Source organism: Chiloscyllium punctatum, chromosome 49 (genome assembly GCF_047496795.1).
Source record: "Chiloscyllium punctatum isolate Juve2018m chromosome 49, sChiPun1.3, whole genome shotgun sequence".
In the NCBI taxonomy this organism is placed as follows: Eukaryota; Metazoa; Chordata; class Chondrichthyes; order Orectolobiformes; family Hemiscylliidae; genus Chiloscyllium; species Chiloscyllium punctatum.
In genome coordinates, this window is record NC_092787.1 from 59271186 (window position 1) to 59297493 (window position 26308).

At 43.3% G+C, this 26308-nt stretch overlaps 1 protein-coding gene across 15 annotated transcripts in view; it reads right to left on the reverse strand.

The window, feature by feature from the left end:
* akna (AT-hook transcription factor) overlaps window positions 1-26308 on the reverse strand; it is a 214557-nt gene that overhangs the window by 32718 nt on the left and 155531 nt on the right. For 14 of the 15 annotated variants that reach the window (XM_072565557.1, XM_072565558.1, XM_072565552.1 and 11 more), the window contains 7 exons: window positions 24408-24651; window positions 22071-22222; window positions 17310-17495; window positions 16592-16850; window positions 6524-6627; window positions 5427-5671; window positions 4033-4183 (listed from right to left, as the gene is read on the reverse strand). In XM_072565557.1, the coding sequence (XP_072421658.1) occupies window positions 4033-4183; window positions 5427-5671; window positions 6524-6627; window positions 16592-16850; window positions 17310-17495; window positions 22071-22222; window positions 24408-24651 (1341 nt within the window). The remainder of the gene's footprint in view (window positions 1-4032; window positions 4184-5426; window positions 5672-6523; window positions 6628-16591; window positions 16851-17309; window positions 17496-22070; window positions 22223-24407; window positions 24652-26308) is intronic. The other variant, XM_072565566.1, reaches the window with a different exon arrangement.

Here is a 26308-nt window from a genome sequence, read left to right on the forward strand (position 1 = left end):
TGGCAGTTATAGGAAGGGGGAAAAGTCGCTGATACAGTCACATAGATGGGTTAACTCCAGGAAAGGTAAGAGAGGTGGGCAAGTAGTGCAGGAGTCTTCTGTGGCTATCCCCATTTCAAACAAGTATGCTGTTTTGGAAAATATAAGGGATGATGGATTCTCAGGGGAACATAGCACGAACAGCCAAGTTTCTGGTATTGAGACTGGCCCTAATGCAATGAGGGGTATGTTGGGTTCCAAGAGATCGATTGTGTTAGGAGATGGACTAGTCCGAAGCACAGACAGACGTTTCTGTGGCCAGCAGCGAAAAATCAGAATGTTGTGTTGCCTCCCTGGCGCCAGGATCAAGGATGTCTCAGATAGGGTGCAGAATGTTCACAAGGGGGAGTGGGACCAGCAGGAGGTCATTGGCCACTTTGGAACCAATGACATCGGAAGGGATAAGAATGAAATTCTGAAGGGAGAATATAGAAAGTTAAGCAGGAATTTAAAAAGGTCTTTGAGAATAGTAATATATGGATTTCTACCAGTGCCACGAGCTAGTGAGGGTAGAAATAGGAGGATAGAGTAGATGAATGCAAGGCTGAGGAGCTGGTGTATGGGAGAAGGATTCACATTTTTGGATCATTGGGTTCTCTTCTGGGGTAGAAGTAACCTGTACAAGAAGGACGGATTGCACCTGAATTGAAAGGGGACTAATATACTGGTAGGGAAATTTGCTAGAGGAGGATTTAAACTAGTAAGGTGAAGGGGATGGGACCCAGGGAGATAGTGAGGAAAGAGATCAATCTGAGACTGGTATAGTTGAGAACAGAAGCGAGTCAAACAGTCAGGGCAGGCAGGGACAAGGCAGACAGCAAGGTAGGACTCAAATTAAACTACATTTATTTCCTGAAGAAGGGCTTATGCCCGAAACGTTGATTCTCCTGCTCCTTGGATGCTGCCTGACCTGCTGCGCTTTTCCAGCAACACATTTTTCAGCTCTGATCTCCAGCATTTGCAGTCCTCACTTTCTCCTACATTTATTTCAATGCAAGGGGCCTAACAGGGAAGGGAGATGAACTCAGGGCATGTTCAGGAACATGGGACTGGGATATCATAGCAATTACGGAAACATGGCTCAGGGATGGGCAGGACTGACAGCTTAATGTTCCAGGATACAAATGCTACAGGAAGGGTAGAAAGGAAGGCAAGAGAGGAGGGGGAGTGGCATTTTTGATAAGGGATAGCATTACAGCGTACTGAGGGAGGATATTCCTGGAAACACATCCAGGGAAGTTATTTGGGTGGAACTGAGAAATAAGAAAGGGATGATCACCTTATTGAGATAGTATTATAGACCTCCTAATAGTCAGAGGGAAATTGAGAAACAAATTTGTAAGGAGATCTCAGCTATCGGTAAGAATAATAGGGTGGTTATGGTAGGGGATTATGACTTTCAAACATAGACCTGGGACTGCCATAGTGTTAAGGGTTCAGATGGAGAGGAATTTGTTAAGCCTGTCCAAGAAAATTTTCTGTTTGACTATGTGGATGTACCTACTAGAGAAGGTGCAAATCTTTACCTATTTTTGGGAAATAGGCAGGGCAGGTGATTGAGGTGTCAGTGGGGGAGCACTTTGGGGCCAGTGGCCATAATTCAATTAATTTTAAAATAGTAATGGAAAAAGGATAGACCAGATCTAAAAGTCAAAGTTCTAAATTGAAAACAGGCCAATTTTGATGGTAATAGGCAAGAACTTTCAAAAGCTGACTGGGGGCAGATGTTCGCAGGTGAAGAGACGGCTGGAAAATGGGAAGCCTTCAGAAATGAGATAACGAGAGTCCAGAGAAAGTATATTCCTATCAGGGTGAAAGGAAAGGCTGGTAGGTACAGAGAATGTGGGATAACTAAAGAAATTGAGGGTTTAGTTAAGAAAAAGAAGGAAGCATATGTCAGTTATAGCCAGGACAGATTGAGTGAATCCTTAGAAGAGGCAGTAGAAGTATAGCTAAGAGGGAAATCAGGAGGGCAACAAGGGGGCATGAGATAGCTTTGGCAAATAAAGTTAAGGAGAATCCAAGAGGATTTTACAAATACATCAAGAACAAAAGGGTAACTATGGAGAGAATAGGGCCCCTCAAAGATCAGCAAGGAGGCCTTTGTGTGGAGATGGGGGAGATACTAAACAAGGATTTATCATCAATGTTTACTGTGGAAAAGAACATGGAAGATATAGAATGTAGGGAAATAGATTGTGAAGTCTTGAAAAATGTCTATATTACAGAGGAGGAAGTGCTGGATGTCTTGAAATGCATAAAAGTGGATAAATCCCTAGGGCCTGATCAGGTGTACCCTAGAAGCTAGGGAAGTGATTGCTGGGCCTCTTGCTGAGATATTTGTCACAGGTGAGGCGCCGGATGACTGGGGGTTGGCTAATGTAAGTGCCACTGTTTAAGAAGAGTGGGAAGGAAAAGCCAGGGAACTATACACTTGTGAGCTTGATGTCAGTGATGGGCAAGTTGTTGGAGGGAATCCTGAGGGAAAGGATGACATGTATTTGGAAAGGCAAGGACTGGTTCGCGATAGTCAGCATGGCTTTGTGCATGGGAAATCATGTCTCACAAACTTGATTGAGCTTTTTGAAGAAATTACAAAGAAGATTGATGAGGGAAGAGCAGTTGATGTGATCTATATGGACTACTGTAAGGTGTTGGACAAGGTTCCCCATGGAAGACTGCTTAGCAAGGTTCGATCTCATGGAATACATGGAGAACTAGCCATTTGGATACAGAATTGGCTCAAAAGGTAGAAGACAGAGGGTAGTGGATTGCTTTTCAGACTGGAGACCTGTGACCAATGGAGTACCTCAAAGATCAGTGCTGGGTCCACTACTTTTTGTCATTTCTTAAGTGAATTGGATGTTAGCATAAGAGGTATAGTTAGTAAGTTTGCAGATGACATCAAAATTGGAGGTGTAGTGCACTGCAAAGAAGGTTACCTCTGATTGCAAAGGGATCTTGATCAGATGGGCCAATCAGACCAGGACTTATACACTTAATGGTAAGGTCCTAGGGAGTGTTGTTGAATAAAGAGACCTTGGAGTGCAGGTCCATAGTTCCTTGAAAGTAAAGTTGCAGGTAGATAGGATAGTGAAGAAGGCGGTTGGTATACTTTCCTGTATTGGTCAGAGTATTGAGTACAGAAGTTGGGAGGTCATGTTGAGGCTGTACAGGACATTGGTTAGGCAATGTTTAGAATATGGCATACAATCCTCGTCTCCTTCCTATTGGAAGAATGTTGTGTAACTTGAAAGGGTTCAGAAAAGATTTACAACGATGTTGCCAGGGTTGGAAGATTTGAGCCATAGGGAGAGGCTGAACAAGCTAGGGCTGTTTTCCCTGGAGCATCAGAGGCTGAGGGATGACCTTATAGAAGTTTATAAAATCATGAGGGGCATGAATAGGGTAAAAAGACTGGGTCTAGGGCAGTCCAGAACTCGAGGGCATAGGTTGAAGGTGAGAGGGGAAACATGTAAAAGGGACCTAAGTGACAACTTTTTCACACAGAAGGTGGTGCATGGCATGGAATGAACTGCCAGAGGAGGTGTTGGAGGCTGGTACAATTATATTTAAAATACATCTGGATGGGTATATAAAGAGGAAGGGTGTGGGGGGATATGGTCCAGGTGCTGGCAGGTGGGACTAGATTAATTTCGGATATCTGATCGGCATGGAGGAGATGGACTGAAGGGCCTGTTTCCGTGCTGTAGATCTCTATGACTCTAACTCACTCACAAAGTTTTTGCAATACAAAAATTAACTTCAGGGGACTGACATCTTTTAGGTAATTTTCTGGACCAACAGGTTACCCAAGCAGCAACTAGTTAAACTGCAATCCTATTCCAAATGCCAAATTGAATGTTAGTTATTTTAAGCTGGAGTTTATGCCTGTGTAGGGGTGTCTGTGGGCACTTTAGATTATTAATTGACTTACATTTAATTCCACAGAAGTCCTACTTATATACTTTATAGATTCTGATCAATACTCACTCTCTCGCTGAGTGAACACTCAAAGGACTGGAACTGTAATGGACTTTCGGATGGAAAGTTAATGGTGATGAGTTCAGAGATGAGCGATGACGTTTCTGCTTGGCATAGGCACTGAGGCCACTTTGAACATCGGGTTCAGACTCTGTGCAACCTTAAATAAAGTAAGGACACAGCTTTGCAGGCTCACTTTATTTCTCCAAAGGAATGACAATTAAAAAAGACCATTGCAATATTGATTAAAAATATGAGAAAATGCAGTTTCAAATGTACTCTTATTGCACTAGCCATGCACTTTAACAGATTCATCGTGACAATATCCTTTTCTGAATCAGATTGGATCATTTTCTTCCTTTGGCAGTCATCGTTAGGCCTTGTCTAGACAAGATCATTGGCTTCCATGAACTTTGGCCATTTTCCGCTGTACACACCCCATTGCACTGAATTTGACTGAGACCATCTTAAGGTTATTTCAATTAGGGCAATTATGGAAGAGACAGAAAGACAGTTAGGAGAGACGGGAGGTAGTATAGTGTAGTGGTAAAATCACTGGCCTCTTTGTCCAGAGGGTCAGGCTAAAGTACTGGTTGAATCCCACCATGGTGGAATTTGGCTTCAATGATTGGAAAGTAAACTGGAATAACAGCTAGCTTCAGTAATGGCAACCATAAAACTATTGTGAATTGTTGTTAAAAGCCCATCTGGTGCAGTAATGTCCTTCAGGAAAGGAATTCTGCTATCCTTGCTTGATCTGGCCTACATGTGATGCCAGACCCACAGCAATCTGGTTAACTCTTTAAGTGCCCTCTGATGTGGCTGAGCAAACTACTCAGTTCAAGGGCAATCAGGAATGGGTAACAAATACAGGCCTTGCCAGTCATGCCCCTATCCTGTGACAGCATTAAAAAAAAAGACTGAGATATGAGACAGTTAGAGATATGGAAATGAGAGATTTTCATGGATTTAGGTGTCTGTGGTCAAAATCTAAATTGGTTGTTGAGATTTTTGGGAATGTTAGAACTAGTGAGCACAGTTTTCCAGGACAGCAAGTCATTACTGCTTCACTGCAGATCCCAGCTATTTTAATCTGCCTCCCTATAACCTTTCCATTCCCTAAACTGTACACTATTTCCTCAAGAGAGAGCTGACAGGTACTTTTTATTCTAGACTTCAGATGTCTTTAATGCAAAGTAGAGTAGGGCTGCTGACCCTTATTGTTTTGTTCCTGTCACCAAGCATCTCAATTTTGGAAGCCAATGTGCAATCAAAGTCACACTAAGAGTCAAAGTACAAAAGTCAGAAGCTGCATCCTTCTAATTGGTGAAGGTTACAAGCCCAACTGACAACTGGAACCTTGTCAACTGCCCTTGGTACAATTCTAAAACAGTTCTACTTACTAACAAAGGTCTCCTGTTCAAACTCACTCATTACGCTGCCTGTCCACTGCTGAGGTGAGGTAGTACGGGAAGCATCTGCTTGTAGAACACTGTCCTTCCTCATGACATCATTCAGTCGTGCTGTTGGAGAGTGCTCACGTTCAGCAGCACCTTGATGCTGGGTTTCCTGAGTCTGTTGCCTTCGCAGAGCAGCTTTTTCATCCTGACGCAGCGATTTCAGTGAACTTGCCCTTTGGTTTTGAAGTCTGTGATCAGAGGAAAGTAAAGACCGAAAGTTAACTACATTTCAGAAGGAACTGTCGCACTCAGCTTGTGTGTGTGAACTTAGGGAATTGCAACAAATCAAGGGCAGCGGCCTCTCGTTATTCTTCTTGGACAAGACTCAGGAGTCACGAACCAGTTAGGAGAATCACACAATAATGAACTACATTTACACGCTGCTGTTGCTAGATTAACAGCACCAACACCAGCTCTTTCACAGGCTGTTAGGAGCCCTCCTCATAGCCTGACATTACACTAATTGAGTCACACAAAGAACAGTGCAACATATTGTAGAATCCCTGCAGGGCAGAGGCAGGCCATTTGGCCCATTGAATCCATACTGACCCTGTGAAGAACATCCCACTGCTATCCCATATCCCTTCATTTCCCATGGCTAATCCACCTAACCTGCACATCCCTGGACACTATGGGCAATTCAGCATGGCTAATCCACCTAACCTGCACACCCCTGGATACTATGGGCAATTCAGCATGGCCAATCCACCTAGTCTGCACATCTCTGGACTGTGGGAGGAAACCAGAGCTACCGGAGGAAACCCACACAGACACAGGGAGAATGTACAAACTCCACACAGGCAGTCACCTGAGGGTGGAACCAAACCCGGGCTCCTGGTGATGTGAGGCAGCAGTGCTAAACACTTCCCAACATTTAGTATTGATATTAAATGTAAATATTGTAAAATGTATCACTACATAAATATGGGTTAAAGATGAAATGCTCAGAACAGACTGACATCTACATAGAACATGACAGTAAGTCCACTTTATTAATATACAACATTACCATTGCATTGAGTGAGGAATCAGTATTGTACCTGCTCTGAGTGGGTTGATGCTCTGGAGTCTGAATGGCTGGTGTGAGCCGGCTGCTGTCAGAGCCCACAAACCCACTGTCAGTCTCTGGAGAAACAATGCGTTCCTGGAAAAGCAGAACAGCCCCTTCAATATTGCACGCTCAGCAAAAGGCTCTTTATTTACCTACAAGGTCGAGTTCATTTTCAGAACAACAGAAGCTGCCCAGACATTTACTCGGAGTGGGAGAAAGAGATCCTTCACTGCGGCCCACTGCACCCTGGCAGAGCACGTGTCTCCCTGTGACTGTGGAATCTAAGGGCAGGAGCTGTTCCTTCCAGCTCATTCAGCATTCCTTGCTTCAGTATCAGATGTACTAAAGCTTGAGGCATCTGTTACCATGAGGCAGTGGGGAGAGACCAACATCTAAGGTATTTCTGCCAAAGTTCAACAGGGTTATCGGACTCTCCCGGTCCTCAAATGTATGTAAATATAGTCTTGTATGAGTAAGAAATGCCTTTGGTTTGTTTGCTGGATAGATTCAAACTCTAATGTTTGTTTTGTTCCTTCAGTTGTTACTGTACAGAACCAAGCTGCCTCAGTGACTAGATATTTTTATGAACAAAGTATATTTTTCAAATAAATCAGAGGTGATTGAGAAAAAAATTTGACATTTCCCAGAAATCAATTATTTTTACATTGAAAAATTCTAAACTTACACAGCTCCATTCTTCATATAATATTGGAACATCTTAATTGCTACAAAATCAAACTTACACACGTGTTATCTGAGACACATTTTGGCGATAGATGAACTCTATCAGTATAGACAGTCATATTCCATCAGCTCTTTAAAACCTTCCTTACTGCATATCTCATTTCTTTGAGTGCACTTTAAGTTACGTTGCACCCCCTATTATTACCTTCCTTATTTGACAACCACTTTATTCTGATTATGCTTCTGTAAACACTGTCAGAGGCTTTCTTGCAGTAAAAGGTGTCCAAGGTAAATAAATGTTTGTTATCCAGTATCACTTCCACAAAACCAATCACACTTTTAGATCAGCTCGGTCTCACATCAAACAATAACTCTTGTTTCTCACAAAAAAACAGAAATTGTCAGAGAAACTCAGCAGGTCTGGCAGCATCTGTGGAAAGAAAGCAGAGTTAATGTTTTGGGGCGACTCTTCTTCAGAACTGATTGTACCTTGGAAAAGGTTGGTGTACGTGCTGAAAATGGGGTGGGTGGGGGATGTCGTCAATGATGGCGGCAGACAGAGAAAGAGAACAGTAGTTGGGCAAAGGAATGGGTAAAGGTCAGCCTGAGGGAGTAGCTGCTAATGGGGACCATTCGAGGCTGACAATGGGATGTTTGTGCCAGTAGTCCATGTGATGACAAGGTCTGCTATCTGGGCACTGGGGACAGACATGGAAGGTGGTGTTCAGGCCCTAAAATTATTGAACTTGATAAGGAGTCCTGAAGGCTACAGGGTCCCCAAGTGGAAAATGAGGTACTGTTCTTCCAGCTTGCACTGAGCTTCGCTGGAGCATTCGTAGCAAGTCGGGCACAGAGATGGTGGCCAAGGAACATGGTGGTGTACTCAAAAGGCAGGCATCAAGAAGCTCAGAGTTATTGTTGTGGGCAGAATGTAGCAAAGTGGTTGCCCAGTCTTCACTTTGTGTCCCCAGTGCAGAGGTGACACGTGAGCAGTGAATGTAGTAGACTAGATTGAGCGTCATGCAGGTAAAGTAGTGCTTCACCTGGAAGGTGTGTTTGGGCCTTTGGATACTGAAGACGGAGTAAATGGGTAGGTGGTACACCTTCTGCGGTTGCAGGGGAAGGTGCTGTAGGGTTGTGGGGGAGGTGTTGGAAGTGGAGGAAAAGTGGACCAGGGTGTTCTGGAGTGAATGTTCCCTGCACAAGGATGACAAGGGAGGGGAGGGGAATATGGGTCTGGTCGTGGATTCCACTGGAAATGGTGGGTAATGATTGACTGGATGTGGATGCAGGTGGGATGGTCGGTGAAAACAAGGGTGACCCTATCAGTATTGTGGGAGGGAAGAGAGGGGGTGAGGGCCGAAGTGTGGGAGCTGGATTGGACTCGGCCGAGGGCCCTGTCAGCCATGGTAGTGAGGAATCCTCAGCTGAGGAAGAAGGTGGACATTTTAGAGGCCTCTTTGTTGAAGTTGGGATAATCAGAATAGATGTGATGGAGATAGAGGAACTGGGAGAATGGAATAGAGTCTTTACAGGAAGCAGGATGTATACAATTATGGTAACTATGAGAGTTAGTGGGTTTATAGTGGATGCAGAAATGAAAACAAGGATAGCCACGACTGTCACTAATCTCATTTCATCTGGTCATTTCCTACCCACTGCCTCCAAACTCTCAGTCTCCCAACCCCACACAGCACACTTCTATCTCCTTCCCAAAATCCACAAACAGGACTGCACAGGCAGACCCATTATTTCTGCCTACTCCACAAAACTCATCTCTTCCGGTCTCAAAATCGATTTTTTTCTCTTTGTCCAGTCCCTTCCCACTTACATCCATGATTCATCTGATGCTTTACATCAGTTTCAGACTTTCTGGTTCACAGGCTCCAGCCACCTCCTCTTTACCATGGATCTGCAATTCCTTTCCATAACCATTCCCACCCCCACAGGATGGTCTCCGGGCTCTTCACTTCTTCCTGGAAATAAATACCTGAACCATCCCCATCGACCACCACCCTCCACTTCCTGGCCAAGCTTGCCCTCACCCTGAACAACTTCTCTTTAATTCCTCTCACTTTCTTCAGGTCAGATGGATGACCCTGAGCACCCGAATAGGCACCAGCTATTCCTGTCTCTTCATGGGGTGTGTGGAATACTCCTTGTTCCATTCCTATACCAGCCCCCACCCACAACTCCTTCTCCAGTAAATCGGTGATATTATCGATTATACTTCCCTCTCTCATCACAATGTGGTCTCCTTTCCACTGGGGAGACAAAACGCAAACTGAACGCTCTCCTGCGGATCACTTATGTTACATCTGCAAATATGATCAAGCTTCCTGTTGCCTGCTACTCCAACACCCCATCCCTGTTCCCTGGCCAACATCTCTGTCTCAGGCTTGTTGCAGTGCTCCTGCAAGGCTCAGCGCAAGCTGGAAAAACAACACCTTATTTCCCACTTGGCGACCCTCCAGCCTTCAGGACTCAATATCAAGTTTAGAACCTGAGCACCTTTGTCCATGTCCTTATCCCAAGACCCACACATCAGGCCTTGTCATCACATGGGCTCCTAGTACAATCACCCCATTGTCAACCTCTAATGGTCCCCATTAGCAGCTATTGGTTCCCCTAAATTGTTCTTTACCCATTTCTTTTCCTACCCAACTGCTGTTCTCTTTCTCTGGGCTCCATCTCCACCTTCTCACTTCCTCCTTGCCCCAGCACACATAGCAACCTTTTCCTAGCTACAACTAGCTCTGAACAAGGATCACTGGACATAAAACATTAACTCTGCTTTCTCTCCACAGATGCTCCCCGAACTGCTGGGTAATGCTGGTAGGACGATTGTGACTTTGTTCCATTTTGCTTTCTCCTTCTCAAAATCACTTATTACACTGAAGTTTGCAGGATGTGTGGCTCAGAAACAGGCCGTTCAGCCCTAACAGCCCATGCTGGCATTTATGTTTCTCTTCAGCCTCTTCCCATATTTCTCCTGATGAAGGGCTTATGTCCAAAATGTCGATTCTCTTGCTCCTCGGATGCTACCTGATCAGCTGTGCTTTTCCAGTACCACACTTTTCGACTGGCGTCTCTGTATAGAGCTTAATGTGAAAAGCGTCATCTTTGGAAACTTTCAAATTTTGAAATCTGTGACTGGTGTCTAAAGTTAATTCGCAGTCACTTTCTAACCCATATTCATGTTGGTCAGAACTTCGAATTTCTTGTGAAAATTCAGCTGTCTCACCTATAAATGTTTTTGCTATCCCATACAAATTACACAAATTGCAATGAACCAGCTTAAAATAATTCCACTGGAGACAGAGAGAGGTTGTTGTTCCTTCACCTTCACTCCTTTAATCAGGTGTATTGTTGCAACAGGCGATAAATTGTCAGCATGAATAAATGCTGATGACGTACAATGGGATCAGAGGGTTGAGGCAGTGGGCCTGCAGCATCTCTTCTGCCATCTGGTGTAGCTTTCTGAAGTTACAGGAGCTCACAGCAGATGGGAAGCTGCTGACAACTGGGAATTACTGAAACAATTAATTTTTAAAATGCTAAATGAAAAGAACTGACCAATTAAACACTTTGAAATTGGAGTTTGACGCTCTGTATTACTCACACTCCTTTCAGTAAATCCCAGGCAGCAATGACTCTCGATACATAAATCTGCTGACAGAAATCCTCTTGGAACTAATCCACTGCAGTATTTAAATTGTCTTATTTTTGAATCATAATGTTGATTCATTGGTAGATTCAGTAGAAGGCTATCATAAGAATTTCTAAGAGGATTTAAGGCATAATCATATTTTCAGCTCTCTAGTACCTGGTTTACTAAATATTGGGACTGTATATAAAACACTTCATCACTGAATTAATATCAGGACAAGACTGAACTAAAGATGGTTCAGTTAATAGCCAGTTAGTGATTTTTAAAGCAGATATAATCTGCAATGCTAATGAGTCACTGAGGTGCAAATGCATATCAAATTATTGTTATTGTTAGGGCAGATTTTGATCAGGGTTATTCTGAAGACACACAGCGTAACATTTATTCTCGTGTCAACAACAAGCTAAAATATAATGTGCTATGGGACTGAATAATAGAGGTGCACATACTAAAGAGGCTGGGGTGTGTCATCATTCAAGTGCTCCATGTGATATTTTTCCTGATGACCAGTTCTGGTACCTTGTGGAATTTGTCGTCTATTGTATTCTAACCTACTGAAACAAGTTCTTTGAGATAGTTCAGTCCCCAACTCTCCTATTTGTTTGCTTTGGAGTGATTAGTAGTGGAGGTTATACCACTGTAGAATATCTACACAAGAGATATTTGTTAGATAACAAGAATGCTTGTTGCATGAATCCCTTATACACCATCTCTCTGAAAGCTGTCCCCCCCATCCCCCATGGTTAACCCTTATCCAACAATGTTTACAACTATATTATGTTTACCATTACCACCTCAACTGCACCCCCACGTCTCTGACTTCATAAATACAGGTGGTTCGGACATGTTACACCTCCCTCAGAATACACTCTCTTCAGACATAGTCGCTTGGTCAATCTCTTGCTTGAGGACTGTTAACCCTGATTCTGATCTGTGGATCACTTCTAGGCTGAAGGATTTTTTACTCCTGGGATATCCATTGCAGAGGATGTTGTTCTTTGTAGATATTGCTTTTGGTGCATTATTTTAACAGGACCATTTTGGTCCATTATCTTATCTGACTCAGGTAGTTGCCTGACAACATTAGCTGGGAAACTTGAATCTTGTCCACCATGGAAGAAAGCTGCTCTGTTACTTCAGTTGCCCATTATGGTAGCTAATGTACTCTCAGTCATGCCAATGAAGGATTGCTAGTCAAATGGCCCTCTCTGTCACTGGCATTGACCGTGCTGTTTTAGAAGACAAAGCATTGACATTTTCACCTTTCCGATGAGATCTGTGATGTCCTCTATGTTGATAGTGTTAAACAGCTCTTTTATGTTAATACAAGTGACCTCACTTGTTTGTTTCTCCTGTTGGGTTCTGCCATGAGCCTGAGAGGCCCAATGAAGTTATCTCCTGGTTAGCCCTTGATTGGTTGGTGAATAATGACTAGTTCCTGGACCAGTGTTTGGACAGCCATTCATCTCCAGATCAATTGTACTCTTGGACGTAGTCAATCTCCTCCAGCTCTTCTGATGAAGTTGGTTTGAGAAGTGCATGCAGACCTAAAAGGGAAGTTGGATCATTGTGGACAATGTATACATTTTCAACTCTCTTCTGTGTGTTGTGCTATAGTATAACGAATAGCACTCCTTATGCTTCCGTGTGTGATTCCATCTTTGCCACATAGTTTAATCATTTTAGGCTGTATTATCTGGTTCTTCAGCCATGATAACCAGACCTCTATCAAGCACAAAGTCAAATAGAATGTCTAATGTTGGAGACAAGTTCAGTCTCTTCTGGTCCATCTTGATTAACTAGTTCTGTTAAAGATGTCAGGGTATCTTCTCCAATGGAGCTATCTTGTTTAACGCAGGTAACATTGAAGGGTGGTAGGAGTTCCATTTTGTAGACCTCTCTGTGTGCATGGCCAACACAATGTATTAATTCTGCACATTGTCATTATTGCTGTACTCAAATCCTCTTGTACTAAAGGCTAACATTCCCTTACCCATCCACACAACTTGCTGTATATGCATGTCTGCCTTCGGTGACTTATTAATAAGGACACCTATGACCCTTTGTACATCTTTGCACTCTCCAACCTCTTACCATTTATGAAATGCACTGTACACCTGTATCTCTGACCAAACTGGATAACCTCACATTCTTCCACATTTTGTTCCCCTTGCCTTGTTCTTGCCCATTCCCTCTGTCCAAACCCTCCTGAAGCTGCTTCACATCTATCTCAAAACACACATTCCCATTTAGCCATGTCACACCTGCAAATGTGGAAATATTCCATTTGATCCGAATTGTCAATATATATTGTAAACATCTGGGGCCCAAGCACTGATCCATATGGCTCCTCACAAGTTACAGCTATCCGACATGAGATTAACCCATTTATTCCGCCTGTTTTTGTTTGCTATAGCAATCTTAAATGCCAGTACATTACTTCCTATCCTTTCTGCTTTAATCTTTTTAACTAGCCACTTGTGGGAGAACCTTCTGAAAATCTAAGTAGACCATACCCATCCTTTATCAATTTTACTAAATTTTTCAGTAACATCTTCCAAATATTTCATTAGTTTTGTTAGAGTTAACGTTTCAGGTCCAGTCTGAAGAAAGGTCACTGGACCTGAAACATTAACTCTACTTTCTCTCCATAGATGCTGCCAGACCTGCTGAGTTTTTCCAGTAATCTCTGTTGGTGTTTCCGATTTCCAGCACCCACAGTTCTTTGGGTTTTTTGTTTAGTATCCACACATTCTTCTTCTGATCGGAGATCCTCTCTTACTAATAGACCGAACCCGTCACTTAACAGTGCAACCCCCTGTCCTTTTCCTCTTTGCCTGTCCTTCTTTACCAACAAATATCCTTGAAACATTGCAAGTCCTGATCACCATGCAGGCATACTTCTGTAATGGCAATTAGATCATACCTATATATCTCTAGTGGTGCCTTTATATTGTCCACCTTGTTGGTAGGCTGTCCTTTACTTTGTCTTTTTGACATCAATCCCTTTTCGAAACATACTCAATGCTCAGCTTTTTTTGCCCTTCCTTCTCGTCTCCTTAGCATCTTTGCCAACTTCTCTAACATCATGGTGCATGCAGCTTCACCAAACAAACCCCAGTGATTCAGGAAGGCAGCTCTCTCCTGCTGTCTCCAGGGCAAGTAGAGATTGACAATAAATTTGGGCCCAGTCAGCAAAGCCAACCTCCCCCAAATGAATATGAACATGCAAACCTTTGTTCAGGATGTGAAAGCTGACTGGATTTCCTAATACTGGATTAGTGGTGCTGGAAGAGCACAGCAGTTCAGGCAGCATCCAACGAGCAGCGAAATCGACGTTTCGGGCAAAAGCCGGATCAGTAGTTGCCGGTCTGATTTTGACTCGTATTAATGATGGAATGACGAAGCTGGGGCTGCTGGGTTGGCCAATGACTGGCAGCCTCAGAACTTAGCATTGCTAAGGTGGCGGCCATATTTGCTGCTGATACAACAGCTCCTGCACTCCTAGGATAGAGGATCATCCACGGAAAAGGTAGCTGCTGTTTAGGGGAAGGGGAAGTAAGGATTTTTATTTATGTCATGCAATGTGGGTCTCACTGGCAAGGCTGGCATTTGCTGCTCATTCTTAACTGCCCTTGACTGTTAGCTTTTTAAGAGAGTAGTCAACTGTTAACAACATTGTTGCAAATCTGCGGTCACATATAGGCCACACTAGATAAGGGGAACAGATTTCTTTCTGGAAAGGACAACAGCGAAGTGCTTTTTACAACAATTGATGATATTCCTCACAGCCACCAGTAATGCCATTAGCTTCATATTCCCAATGTATTAGTTAATTGACTTTAAATTCCACCAGCCACCATGATGAGATTTGAACTTCCGTGCCAGGGCAGTAGACCGTCTCTGGATGCATAGTGCAGTGACAGTACCATTGTGGCACCATCTCCCTAAGGTAAAGGGGTGAGGGGAGGCAGTCGAAGGGGGTTGAAAGCAAGGGTAGTGGGTTGGTTCTCAGGAGCCACCTCTCTGCCTTACTCCCAGTCTCTTGGTTGTGCACAGATCGATGGATTCACCTTGTCCTCTCAGCCTGCTCCCACCAGTGATCCAGTGTGTGAATCAACTCTTCCTCGATGCAGCTGGACCTAAAACAATTGTGGCCCGCGTGGGAGTAGGCCCTGAAGTGATCATCAAACCTCATGTACTTTTCAGAGACTTCCAAAAGCCCGCGGCTCCACACCAAAATGGCTTTCAGCCCCCACTTCAAAATGACTAACTTGGTCTCAGCAGGAGCATTATGCTAGGTGTTCCTGACCCATAGGAATAGCTGGTGGAGGAAAAGGGTGCAAGCTTGGGAGTGCAGATGAATTTCAGATTTCTTCCAAATCAAAACTAAATATTGGCCACTCACACACTGAAACCGGTCTCCGCAACCTGATTAAAATTACTATCTGACTTAAACCACCCACTGATGGTGTACCAAGGTAATATATAGATCATGTATAGTAGGGATCTTATACTGTAGTTGTAGTATCCCTATCTTTGAGCCAGGAAACCATTGTTCGAATCCTACCTGCACCAGAGGTGTTTCATAATGCCTCAGAACAGAGCTATGACCATGTGCTGGAATATGTGATGGGAATAATTAGGTCCTTGGTTTTGACTGGCATAGGCTTGATGGGTCAAAGGGCCTTTCTCTTTGCTATGGACCTCTATGACTCTGAACAGGTTGATTAGAAAATAAATGCACAGCCAAAAACCATTCACCGCTCTCCAACTTTCAGTATCTAATTCAAAGCAGAATTCAAAGACCGTTTGATCCTTTCTCATGTTAAGTGTTTCCCCATGAAGTGTGGAAGACAGTGGATGCGTGGCAGACTTCAGAGTTTGCCTTGCAGTTACTCCGTGATAGAAATTTCAAACAGCTCCCAGCTCAATACTGGGATATGGACAGTACCACTGTTCCTTTAGTGTGTATCGCAATTTCTGCACATGGCAATGTTGGGCATGGAGCAGAACGTCCCCTGAGTGTTTGGGTTGATTTTCAATTGCGGCTGCTGATGGGCTCATGCAAAATGGCCACTGGAGGGCACCATGTAAACGGAGGCAAAATCTAACACCATCAGCACTGTAAACTGTATCCCTTTGTGAAACCGAATGAGCAACCAATATTACCCAGAAACAAGATGCTGGCTTGGAACTCAGTCAATAAATAAAAGGAAAGTGTTTATTGAAATACAGTCTGAGGTTTTCAAAATGGTTTTACGTCACTAATGACTTGCTCATCTATGCGCGGTACTTATTGTCTGGACATTGAGAAACCTCTGTAGACCCATGCACTGTGCTATTTTACCTTGTAGCAACAAACATTAAATCTCAACTTTGAGGCTAGGCAAGTAACTCTGACTTTCCCAGTTGCCAGAAACAGTCATTGATAGAAAATGTAAAACACAGGTCTATATGGAAATGGCGTTTGGATAACACCTATACCTGAAGTGGAAGCCTGTTTGTTGTCTATTCAGAGCCCTGCTGTGTGTTTTCATGTTTTGGCGGGTGACTCGTGTTTCTTATGTTTTAACTCTTGACTGGCCATGGCTACCTATTTTATTATCCCTGTGCTTACAAATATCTAATGGCTGAAGATTTGGTGTCAAATCCATTTTCCCTTCCCCAAATAACCAAACCTTTGTAAGTGGTTGCAGTTACCTCCAGAGGGATTAATGTGGTTTGGTGCAGAGCTTTGCGAGAGATGTTCTCAGGAGAAGCAATTCCGTCCACATAACTTAGACCTTTTTGAGACAAAAGGTCCTTCTTTTCCGAAAGGGGCATTCCCTTCGAGGTGGGAGATCTGCTGCGTAGTCCGGTTTTGCTTTCTGTGGGTAACAACTCCTCTGGTTCCAGTACTGGCCCATAGCCATCCTTAAAAGCATCACCGAGTGTGGTTTCCCATTTTATTGCTTTGTTCCTTTTGTAAATGAAGAAAACATCACTATCCGATTGAAGCTTAGGAAAAATCAACAACAATGAGATATAAAACACTCAATATTAAAGGCGCTGTATTAAACAGGACAGTTGTTGCATCAAGTTCCAAGAAAATGGTTGTTGTGAAGAAGTGGCTAATTGCTTTCGCTGCCTTCAGAGGGTGATGGATACCACAGGGTGGGGTGGTGGGGGGTGGTTGGAGTGCTTTATCTCCCCCCTCCAACTCCTTTCTGATTTATCCCCCTATCCTTCTCCCTCACCTATGATGGTCTTCATTGACTGGAATGGGTTTTAAACGTAAATTATTCCATTCAAATCATGGGTGATTAGCTGGGGTGGTTAACGGGTGATAAGAAATACTATGAGTGATTCAGGTGTGTGTAAGAGTATTTCTGAATAAAAAAGTGTGGGTATTAACCTATTCAAAATGGCTCCTACTCACGGTTCTGATGTTTTACTGCTGCATTTGTCCAGGTGGTCTTTAGGAGTCTTTATCCCTCCATCTTGGATTAGGTCTACCATTCTAATCTCCTGAGCATGTGCAGTCGGAGGTGACTGAGGAGTCTCAGGGATTTCCCTCGTCCTCTCAAGACCGAGCGACAGAGGTAAATCCTTGACGTTTTTATATCTGGAAAGCAGGAAGCAAACACTTTGTTTATGGGGAGAAGTGGGGAGGACAAAATTGCGAAAGCCTCAAATTGAATTTACAGGCTCAGAACATTGAACAGCAGGAAAGCACAAGTGAGTGAATTTTATCTGAGCACCAGGGGTTGACCGTTTTCTTATGTAACTTGGTATCTGTTGTGCTACGGCAAAGATTCCAGTCCAGACAAGACACAACATCACAATTTATGAGTATCCGCGTTCAGTCAAACTCTGTAATGGAGTCAGTATAGACGAAGTGTTGGTAAGAATGCAGTAATAATAGTTCTCCCAGAATCCAGACAGACAATGGACTGAAGTCTGTGATGTTACAATCTTGTCAACAATAGTGGTACAAGTCACCTTCAAAATATCTGACTTAACAGAACATGTCCATCTGTGTTATACATTACATGAACAAACATACATAGAAAATTACAACCAGCATCTGTACCTACAATCTCCACAACATACTACAGCGACTCGACAGGTCACTACTTTAAGTGGCTTAGAATGGTAAAGATACTTCAAGAATACCAATCTCTAACATAATATTTTTAAAATTATCCAATCAATATAAAGTGTTTGTTTTGAAAATATTAGGCACAAATGAAAAGTTCTAATTCTTTTCTTAAAATATATTCTCACTTAAATTCTTCCCTTTTGGGTAATACAGCAGAAGAGGTGGTAAGGTTCCTGGACTGATTAGCAGTGTATGGGGGCACATCTACATTCGATACGCCTGGGCCTGGGGGGGGGTGTGGGAGTTAAAGTGGGAAGATGAAGGTTTAGATCGGTGGGTTGGGTGCGGATTTGGGCAAGTTCAGAGCCTAAGGGGTTAATGGGGAGGGCAGCCAAGCAGGAAATATGCACATTTGAAGTGTCACCAAGAGTAAAGGGTTGAGCCTGAGATTCACCAAAAAGAGTGCTGTCATCCCACCATGTTGGAAATAACACGCTTGTAATGGAGATGATAATGGCTGTGAGCACAACTGAGTGGGCAGGGAAGTATTTTGTTGAGAGGGAAGGGGCTTCAATTTGAGGCAATATAACATTGTTGAAATGGTGATACCTACCAGCACTATGTACCAAATGAACCCTTGGCATTAACCTCCTGGGTGCAGCCCAGGTCCTGGCCCCCATGTACCTTTGACCACAGGCAGAGCTGAATGTGGTTCCCCCTCTGGCTCGATGCCCTGTCTCCTTATGAGGAAGGGCCAGCTGGAATGAGCTCAAGTTCCACTGTCGTGTTGTTGCCTTGCTGCTGGTGCTAGAGCAATGGAATACAGGTCCGTCTGTATTCCGGCAGTCCCTCAGACCAGGTGGAGCTGGCTCTCCACGGCAGACACTGAATGCAGGGCTGAGGCAACAGGATCCCAACTGCTCCGTTGCAGCCAATGTGCCAGGTGGTCAATGCACCCCCCACGAAGGTGCCTGCTGCTCCTGGGTCAATGTGTGGGGAATTCACACATAATCACTAATGGCTGACACCACAGCAGTCCTCTCCTGTCTCGGCTGGAGCAAGTTGCTGGTCAATGCCAGTCCTCTCTGCCAGCTGCAGACACCAGCATGTGCCCGACTCTAATCTCAGTACCTTATACCTCGAGGTGTCCCCTTTTAGGCTGCTGGGGGTGGTTGAGGTGTGAATGCAGGAGGCAGTCTTGGCCCCCAGAGATATCCAGACTTCCTTCCTCAGGCATGGAGGAAACCATGTCTAGCAGTGCCACCCTCTCCTCTGGAGACTGTGGAAATGCCACTCATACTAGCAGGAGAAAATGTATCATGAACAAGTAGCCCATTAGGAATACACACCCAGTGGGGTGATGGGAGAGTGGCACAGAGGTGGACAAGGCTTCTTACTCAGTTGCCAAGACACTGATGTTTCTGGGTCTCCATGGGAGCCTTCCTAGTTCCGACCAGCGATGGTCAAGATCCTCTCTTCATAGGGGGACAGGAAGGAGCTCCCCCACCTACCTCATCCTGACAATTTCGGCCCTCTGATAGGACGTCCTCTCCTGGAATGAGAGGAAAAGAGGAAACTGAGTGAGATGGGAGTGGATGAACCCACTGTTTGTGAAGGTGCAGACGGGGAAAAGTGGGTGAAGCATCCCGAGTGAGTGAGTAGGCAGTGCATATGCAGGGAGATGGATGAGACGTTGGGATGGATGACAGTGAGTGAGGGAGGAAGCAGTGTGCAATAGTTAGGGTGGTAGAGTCTTGGTGAGAGGTGGGTGCAGTCAGTGTGAGTGTGAGGTAGCAGAGAGGAGATGGTGGCACATATCCTGGCAGAGACAGGGTGGTTCAATGACCTCCACGCAGCACTGCTGCATGGTTGACATTGCACTGACCTGAGTGGCACCTCAGATCAAGCTGGCAGGGTATGGTGCTGTGGCCTCCTCTGTCAGTGCCAGGTGAAAGAGGACAGCCTTCCACTGTATCACCACATCCCCCCCTGGACCTCCAAGACTTTGTCCACGAAACATGGTGCCAGTCTCTCTTTAGAACATAGAACATAGAAAAATACAGCGCAGTACAGGCCCTTCGGCCCTCGATGTTGTGCCGATCCAAGCCCACCTAACCTACACTAGCCCACTATCCTCCATATGCCTATCCAATGCCCGTTTAAATGACCATAAAGAGGGAGACTCCACCACTGCTACTGGCAGGGCATTCCATGAACTCACGACTCGCTGAGTAAAGAATCTACCCCTAACATCTGTCCTATACCTACCACCCCTTAATTTAAAGCTATGCCCCCTCGTAATAGCTGACTCCATATGTGGAAAAAGGTTCTCATGGTCAACCCTATCTAACCCCCTAATCATCTTGTACACCTCTATCAAGTCACCCCTAAACCTTCTTTTCTCCAATGAAAACAGCCCCAAGTGCCTCAGCCTTTCCTCATACGATCTTCCTACCATACCAGGCAACATCCTGGTAAACCTCCTCTGCACCCGTTCCAGTGCCTCCACATCCTTCCTATAGTACGGTGACCAAAACTGCACACAATACTCCAGATGCGGCCGCACCAGAGTCTTATACAACTGCAACATGACCTCAGGACTCCGGAACTCAATTCCTCTACCAATAAAAGCCAGTACGCCATTTGCCTTCTTCACCACACTATTTACCTGGGTGGCAACTTTCAGAGATCTGTGTACATGGACACCAAGATCCCTCAGCTCATCCACACTACCAAGTATCCAACCATTAGCCCAGTACCCCATCTTTTTGTTACTCAAACCAAAGTGAATCACCTCACACTTACCCACATTGAACTCCATTTGCCACCTTTCTGCCCAGCTCTGCAGCTTATCTATGTCCCGCTGTAACCTGCCACATCCTTCCTCACTGTCAACAACTCCACTGACTTTCATATCATCCGCAAACTTGCTCACCCAACCTTCTAGCCCCTCCTCCAGGTCATTTATAAAAATAACAAACAGCAATGGTCCCAAAACAGATCCTTGCGGAACACCGCTAGTAACTGCACTCCAAGATGTCTGCCCTGTTTGGAGCCAATGTACCGATCAATGCCAGGCAGCTCTGGGCTGCCAACCACTTGACCACGTGTACAAAGGGCTTTTAAATATGGTGTGACTGCTAGGAATTCTGGGATATCCCAGCAGCAGTAAATACTTCTGTTTCTGGTGCGTGGGAGAACTGGGCTAGCACTGAACCAGCCGGATGCCGTAGGTGTGTGTGGCCCCGAGTTAATGCAGACTACAGCCCAGGAAAACTTGCTAGATCTTGCAGAGAGGAACCGTCCATGAAACATGACAAAATGACACTTAGCCGACATCTGGTAGGATTCAGCTCTTGGTAACTTCACAAAATAAGATTCTGTGAATCTGTATTTTCTGCTAATATGCAGATTAGGAGTCTTCTGATCTGAAAGACTGAATTATTGAAAAAGAAATACAAGCAAAACAATAAAAATAAGTCATGAGAAATCAGCATGGTTTTTGTATTCATTCCTTCGACAAGCTCTCCTTCACATATTTCGAAATCCAGCATTTGAGAACTGTGAAACTGCTTGATGAGAATTATCTCTGGGTATTTATTTAGCAGAAAAACAAAATATAAAAAAAACTGTTGTTGACAATCTAAGGTTATATAAATGCTCTTGTTGGTCAGTTCCTCTGGTAACTGGGAAGATATTTTCTAATTGAGCTACTCAGAAATGTTGGTACATATGTGGGACTTGAACCAACTAGAAAGGTTCGATATTCGAATGTATTATGATCAGGAAATGTCTGCTTCCTTTGCTCAGGGATACTAGCATTGCTCCACAAGGGCCCTCAGACATTGGGAGCAGAACCCGGAGCAGAGCTGTGGCAGTTGGTTGACTAACATGAGAAAGATAAATCGTTTGATGCATATGGGTTTGCACCAGGATTGATCACTACATTATGAAGAAAGGGATGCAGTTGAGACATGAATTCTTAGCTGGAATTTCCTGAGGGTTGACAGTGTGATGTTCCATGATTTGGAACATTGACATGATCTGGAAGGAGAGACTAATCAAGCAATGAAACGAGATAATCTTAACTGTACTCACTGTTCCAACAGTTGGTCAAAATTATCCTTCAGTTGCATTGTCTTGTGCTTCAGGCTTTCAGGAATGGCATCTCCACCCTCACTTTCTCCACTCACGGAGCTCACCTCCACATCCACCGTTCCATGTTGGAGTGCTGCTCTTGGAACTACGCTCTGCAGAAAACAGAAGAAGATTAGTCTTCAAACTCCTCAATTCAACACAGCATGTTGTTTAGATGATTTTGGACAGTGATATAATGGATCTTAAAACAGCTAAGAAAATCCATAGGAAAGACAATTACAGAGCATTTATCACACTTGAAGAACATTTCCCAAGGCATCACAACATGAAGTACTTCTGGAAATGTAATTTTGGCAAAACTGCAACTAGTTTGTGCAGAACAATGTCACACAAACGGTAAGATGAATGAACAAATGAGCCATAGATTTAGGAATAAATGATGGCCAGGTCAACGAGAAAATTTCTGTTTTTGTTTAATTCGTGCTTGGAATGTAGCTGAGAATGCAAACGAGATCTTTGTTTATTGTTCAACAGACTAACATATCAAATACTTTGGAACAGATCTCCTCAGAGGAAGCTATATTAGAGTCATAGAGATGTACAGCACGGAATCAGACTCTTCTATCCAACTCGTCCATACCAGCCAGATTTCCCAAATTAATCTAGTCCCATTTGCCACCATTTGGCTAAACCCTTCCTATTCATATACACATCCAATAGTCTTTTAAATGCTGTAATTGCACCAACCTCTGGCAGTTCATTCCATACCCATACCACCCTCTGTGTGAAAAGGTTGCCCTTAGGTCTCTTTTATATCTTGCCCCTCTCACCCTAAACCTATGCCCTCTAGTTCTGGACTCCCTCACCCCAGGGAAAAGACTTTGTCTATTTATCCTATCCATGCCCCTCATGATTTTATAAACCTTTATAAAGTCACCCTTCAGCCTCCGACGCTCCAGGGAAAACAGCCCCAGCCTGTTCAGCCTCTCCCTGTAGCTCAAATCCTCCAACCCTGGCAACATCCTTGTAAATCTTTTCTGAACTCTTTCAATTATCCCAGCATCCTGCCGATAGCAAGGAGACCAGAATTGCACGCAATATTCCAAACGTGGCCTAACCAATGTCCTGTACAGCTGCAGCATGACCTCCCAACTTCTATACTCAATACTCTGACCAATAAAGGAAAGCATACCAAATGCCTTCTTCACTATCCTATCTACCTGCGACTCTACTTTCAAGGAATTATGAACCTGCACTCCAAGGTCTCTTTGTTCAGCAACACTCCCTAAGACCTTATCATTAAGTGTATAAGTCTTGCTAAGATTTGCTTTTCCAAAATGCAGCACCTCGCATTTATCGGAATTAAACGCCATCTGCCACTCCTCAGCCCCTTGGCCCATCTGGTCAACATCCTGTTGTACTCGGAGGTAACCTTCTTCACTGTCCACTTTTTGTTCTGGAACGGGCAGCAGAGTTAACAATGAATGAAATAGAATGGGCTAAACATTTTCAAATAACATTTTAGCTCCAAAATATTGGATATTTCACCTTCCTTCATCCTCATTCACATCATCCTCAACAATATAGATTAAAAAATACACAGCCAAATAATCCTGGATAGTTGGCGATCCTCCGGCATCTTTTCACTTCAGTTCATGGAAAAATGATACTTAACTCCTAGTCTGCTCCAAAAAAAACCATGTGACCATCAGCGTACTGTTAATTAGCTGTAATTTGCTTCTGGTCTCACAAACTCTCAGAATTAAAATCCATATCCTTGCATTTCGATGCTGCTGGAGTCTCTCTTTCCCAATAACATTACCCAACAGAAAACTGCCCACTAATTCTACAGTTATCAAACTTTGGTTTGCTGCACATTCTCCCCTCCATTCCTCTGACCACTGGGAACTTAGATTCCCTACACTCCATAATTTCTTCCCAAAACATCTCCTCTTGTTCAGCTCTCTCTCCTTCTTCAAGGCCCTCTCTGAACTCCAACTCTTTCATTAGGTACCTTTCTGGATATCTTTCTTTGACCCTATGTTCATTTTCTTTTCCTTATCCTGTGTGTTGGGTTGCTTTTCTATGTTGAATGTGCTATACAATTCAAAGTAATGTCATTGATAGCAAGGGGCAGAGGGATGGAAATACACTGCATTGAGGAACATGCTTCCAACTTGAGATTCAGACATTGGGAGCATAACTAATTGCAATCTGAGCTGTGCCAAGAGTCTTCGATGTTCATTATGTGGAAAGGAATGAATAAAAGTCTTTCAACTCAATATGGAAATACAAGCCAAACACCTCACCTCATTAGGGTACCGATATGAATCTTACCTCAGGTTTGGGATTCTGGACCATGTCTGCGGCCCTGTGCTCGGTTGGTGTTGGAGTCTGAGCCATCGATAACGGGGTTGGTATTGGAGTCTGGAGTGCGGGGACGGGTATTACCCATGAGCTGGATGTTAGGGGCATATCAGATCGATGGTTGTTCAAGGAGTGGTTCTCTGGATGCTGGCCAATCTGTTCATTCAGATCCTCCAAGTGCATTCCAAGCCGAAAAATGTTCCCTTCCACTTCCCTAGGAAGCAAAGTATATGTTCCACAATTGATTGAATATTACACTTTGAAATGTTTGCCTTCAGCATTAATTTGAGAACCATTTTTGCAACAGAAGCTCTAATATTGCCTCAATATTTAGCCAGACAAAAATTAAACTGCACTTAGTGCTCAATTTACATACTAATCTATGCTGAACAAATTGGAATGTGCTGCAGTTGAAACAAAAGGTATCCATTGAAGATTCCAGAGTTTTTAAAAATAGAATCTAACAGCTCTTGTTGAAGTATTGATATATTTTTAAAATTTTACCATAGTATGTGCAAATCTCCAGTGTCTAAGTGAAAGCACATTTACAAACATCTCACAAATCCTATTCTTGTGTTTGGGGAACATTTGATGGATTGGAAAGATTTTCTGCCAAACTGCAGTTCTAATTCTTTAAAGGTTATTTTCCTTGTACAGTTATTAATGCTAGGTTGGTAGAGGAGTAGACAGCACAGGATTGAAAGGTCAGAATGAACAATATGCTGCCTGGAACTCAACAAGAATCGATTCATTAGACTTGCCTTGATGGCCCTGTCAAAGAATATATTCCCAAACTCTTTTGCAAAGCCTTGAAATGCTTTAAAAGCGCTAGTTAGATTGAAAACATATGGGTAGTTACATAATCATAGAAATATTGTTCAATTTGAAAATATGCATTTACTAATCCAATGAAAATTCCTAACAGGCTGCCTTTTTTTAGTAAGAGTTCTCATTTTACAAAGTTGAATATCAGTCAAAACTCCATTTAAATAGTATTGAACACCTTACTTAGGCTTCTTTTCAAAGGAAACAAATATCTTAATATCTTTTTCTTATCATAACTTGTATTTATTTATTTGTAAATATCCTATTTACTTATTTTGTCTTCTATCATCTCACATCACTATTTCAAGACTGATCGACAATTAGTTTGGAACTATCTCTTGCAATTACCTTCATCCATATTAAACTCTTCACCTTGTAACTAAAACTGGGTGCAGAACTTCGCCTAACATTTTGCACAATCATGTTCTTCAGTTACTGGAACTCTATTCATGGCTTTTAGGAACAGAACCAACTCAACATTATCGAGAAATTCACCAATGCCGCAATCATAACTGCTTTTGTGCCATTTTGAAAGTTAATGTTCCACGTAGATTATGGACTTGTTAGTTGCTCTGGGGCTGCATTTAGAGTTACAGTGTATCTACAGTGTAATTACAGTGAATTACAGTCCTGTAATCACACAGTCCTTCTGTATAATATTAGCTTTTACCCCAAAGTTTCTACTTCAGACAAAGGAACATTCTTCTTTGGACCAAATAAAGATGATTTTTATCAGCCATCTAAACCTTATTATTAAATGCTATATTGCAACCAGATAAGGGGATTATGATCAATACCTGGAATTTCTATTGTTGCTACATGGATGTACAATGACACTGAGGGTAGTCAGACAGGAGACTAATATGGATGCAGTATCTGCAATGATACGCACTGGAAAAGTGTTTGCAATTACTGTTTCGTTGCAAGATCCCACTTCCTCAATGACAAATATAGCCATAAAAATGAAAAAAAAATGGCTGGTCACCATTCTGTGCATTAAATTCACACTAATCAAAATCCCATTGCAACATAGAGTTTAATTTGTA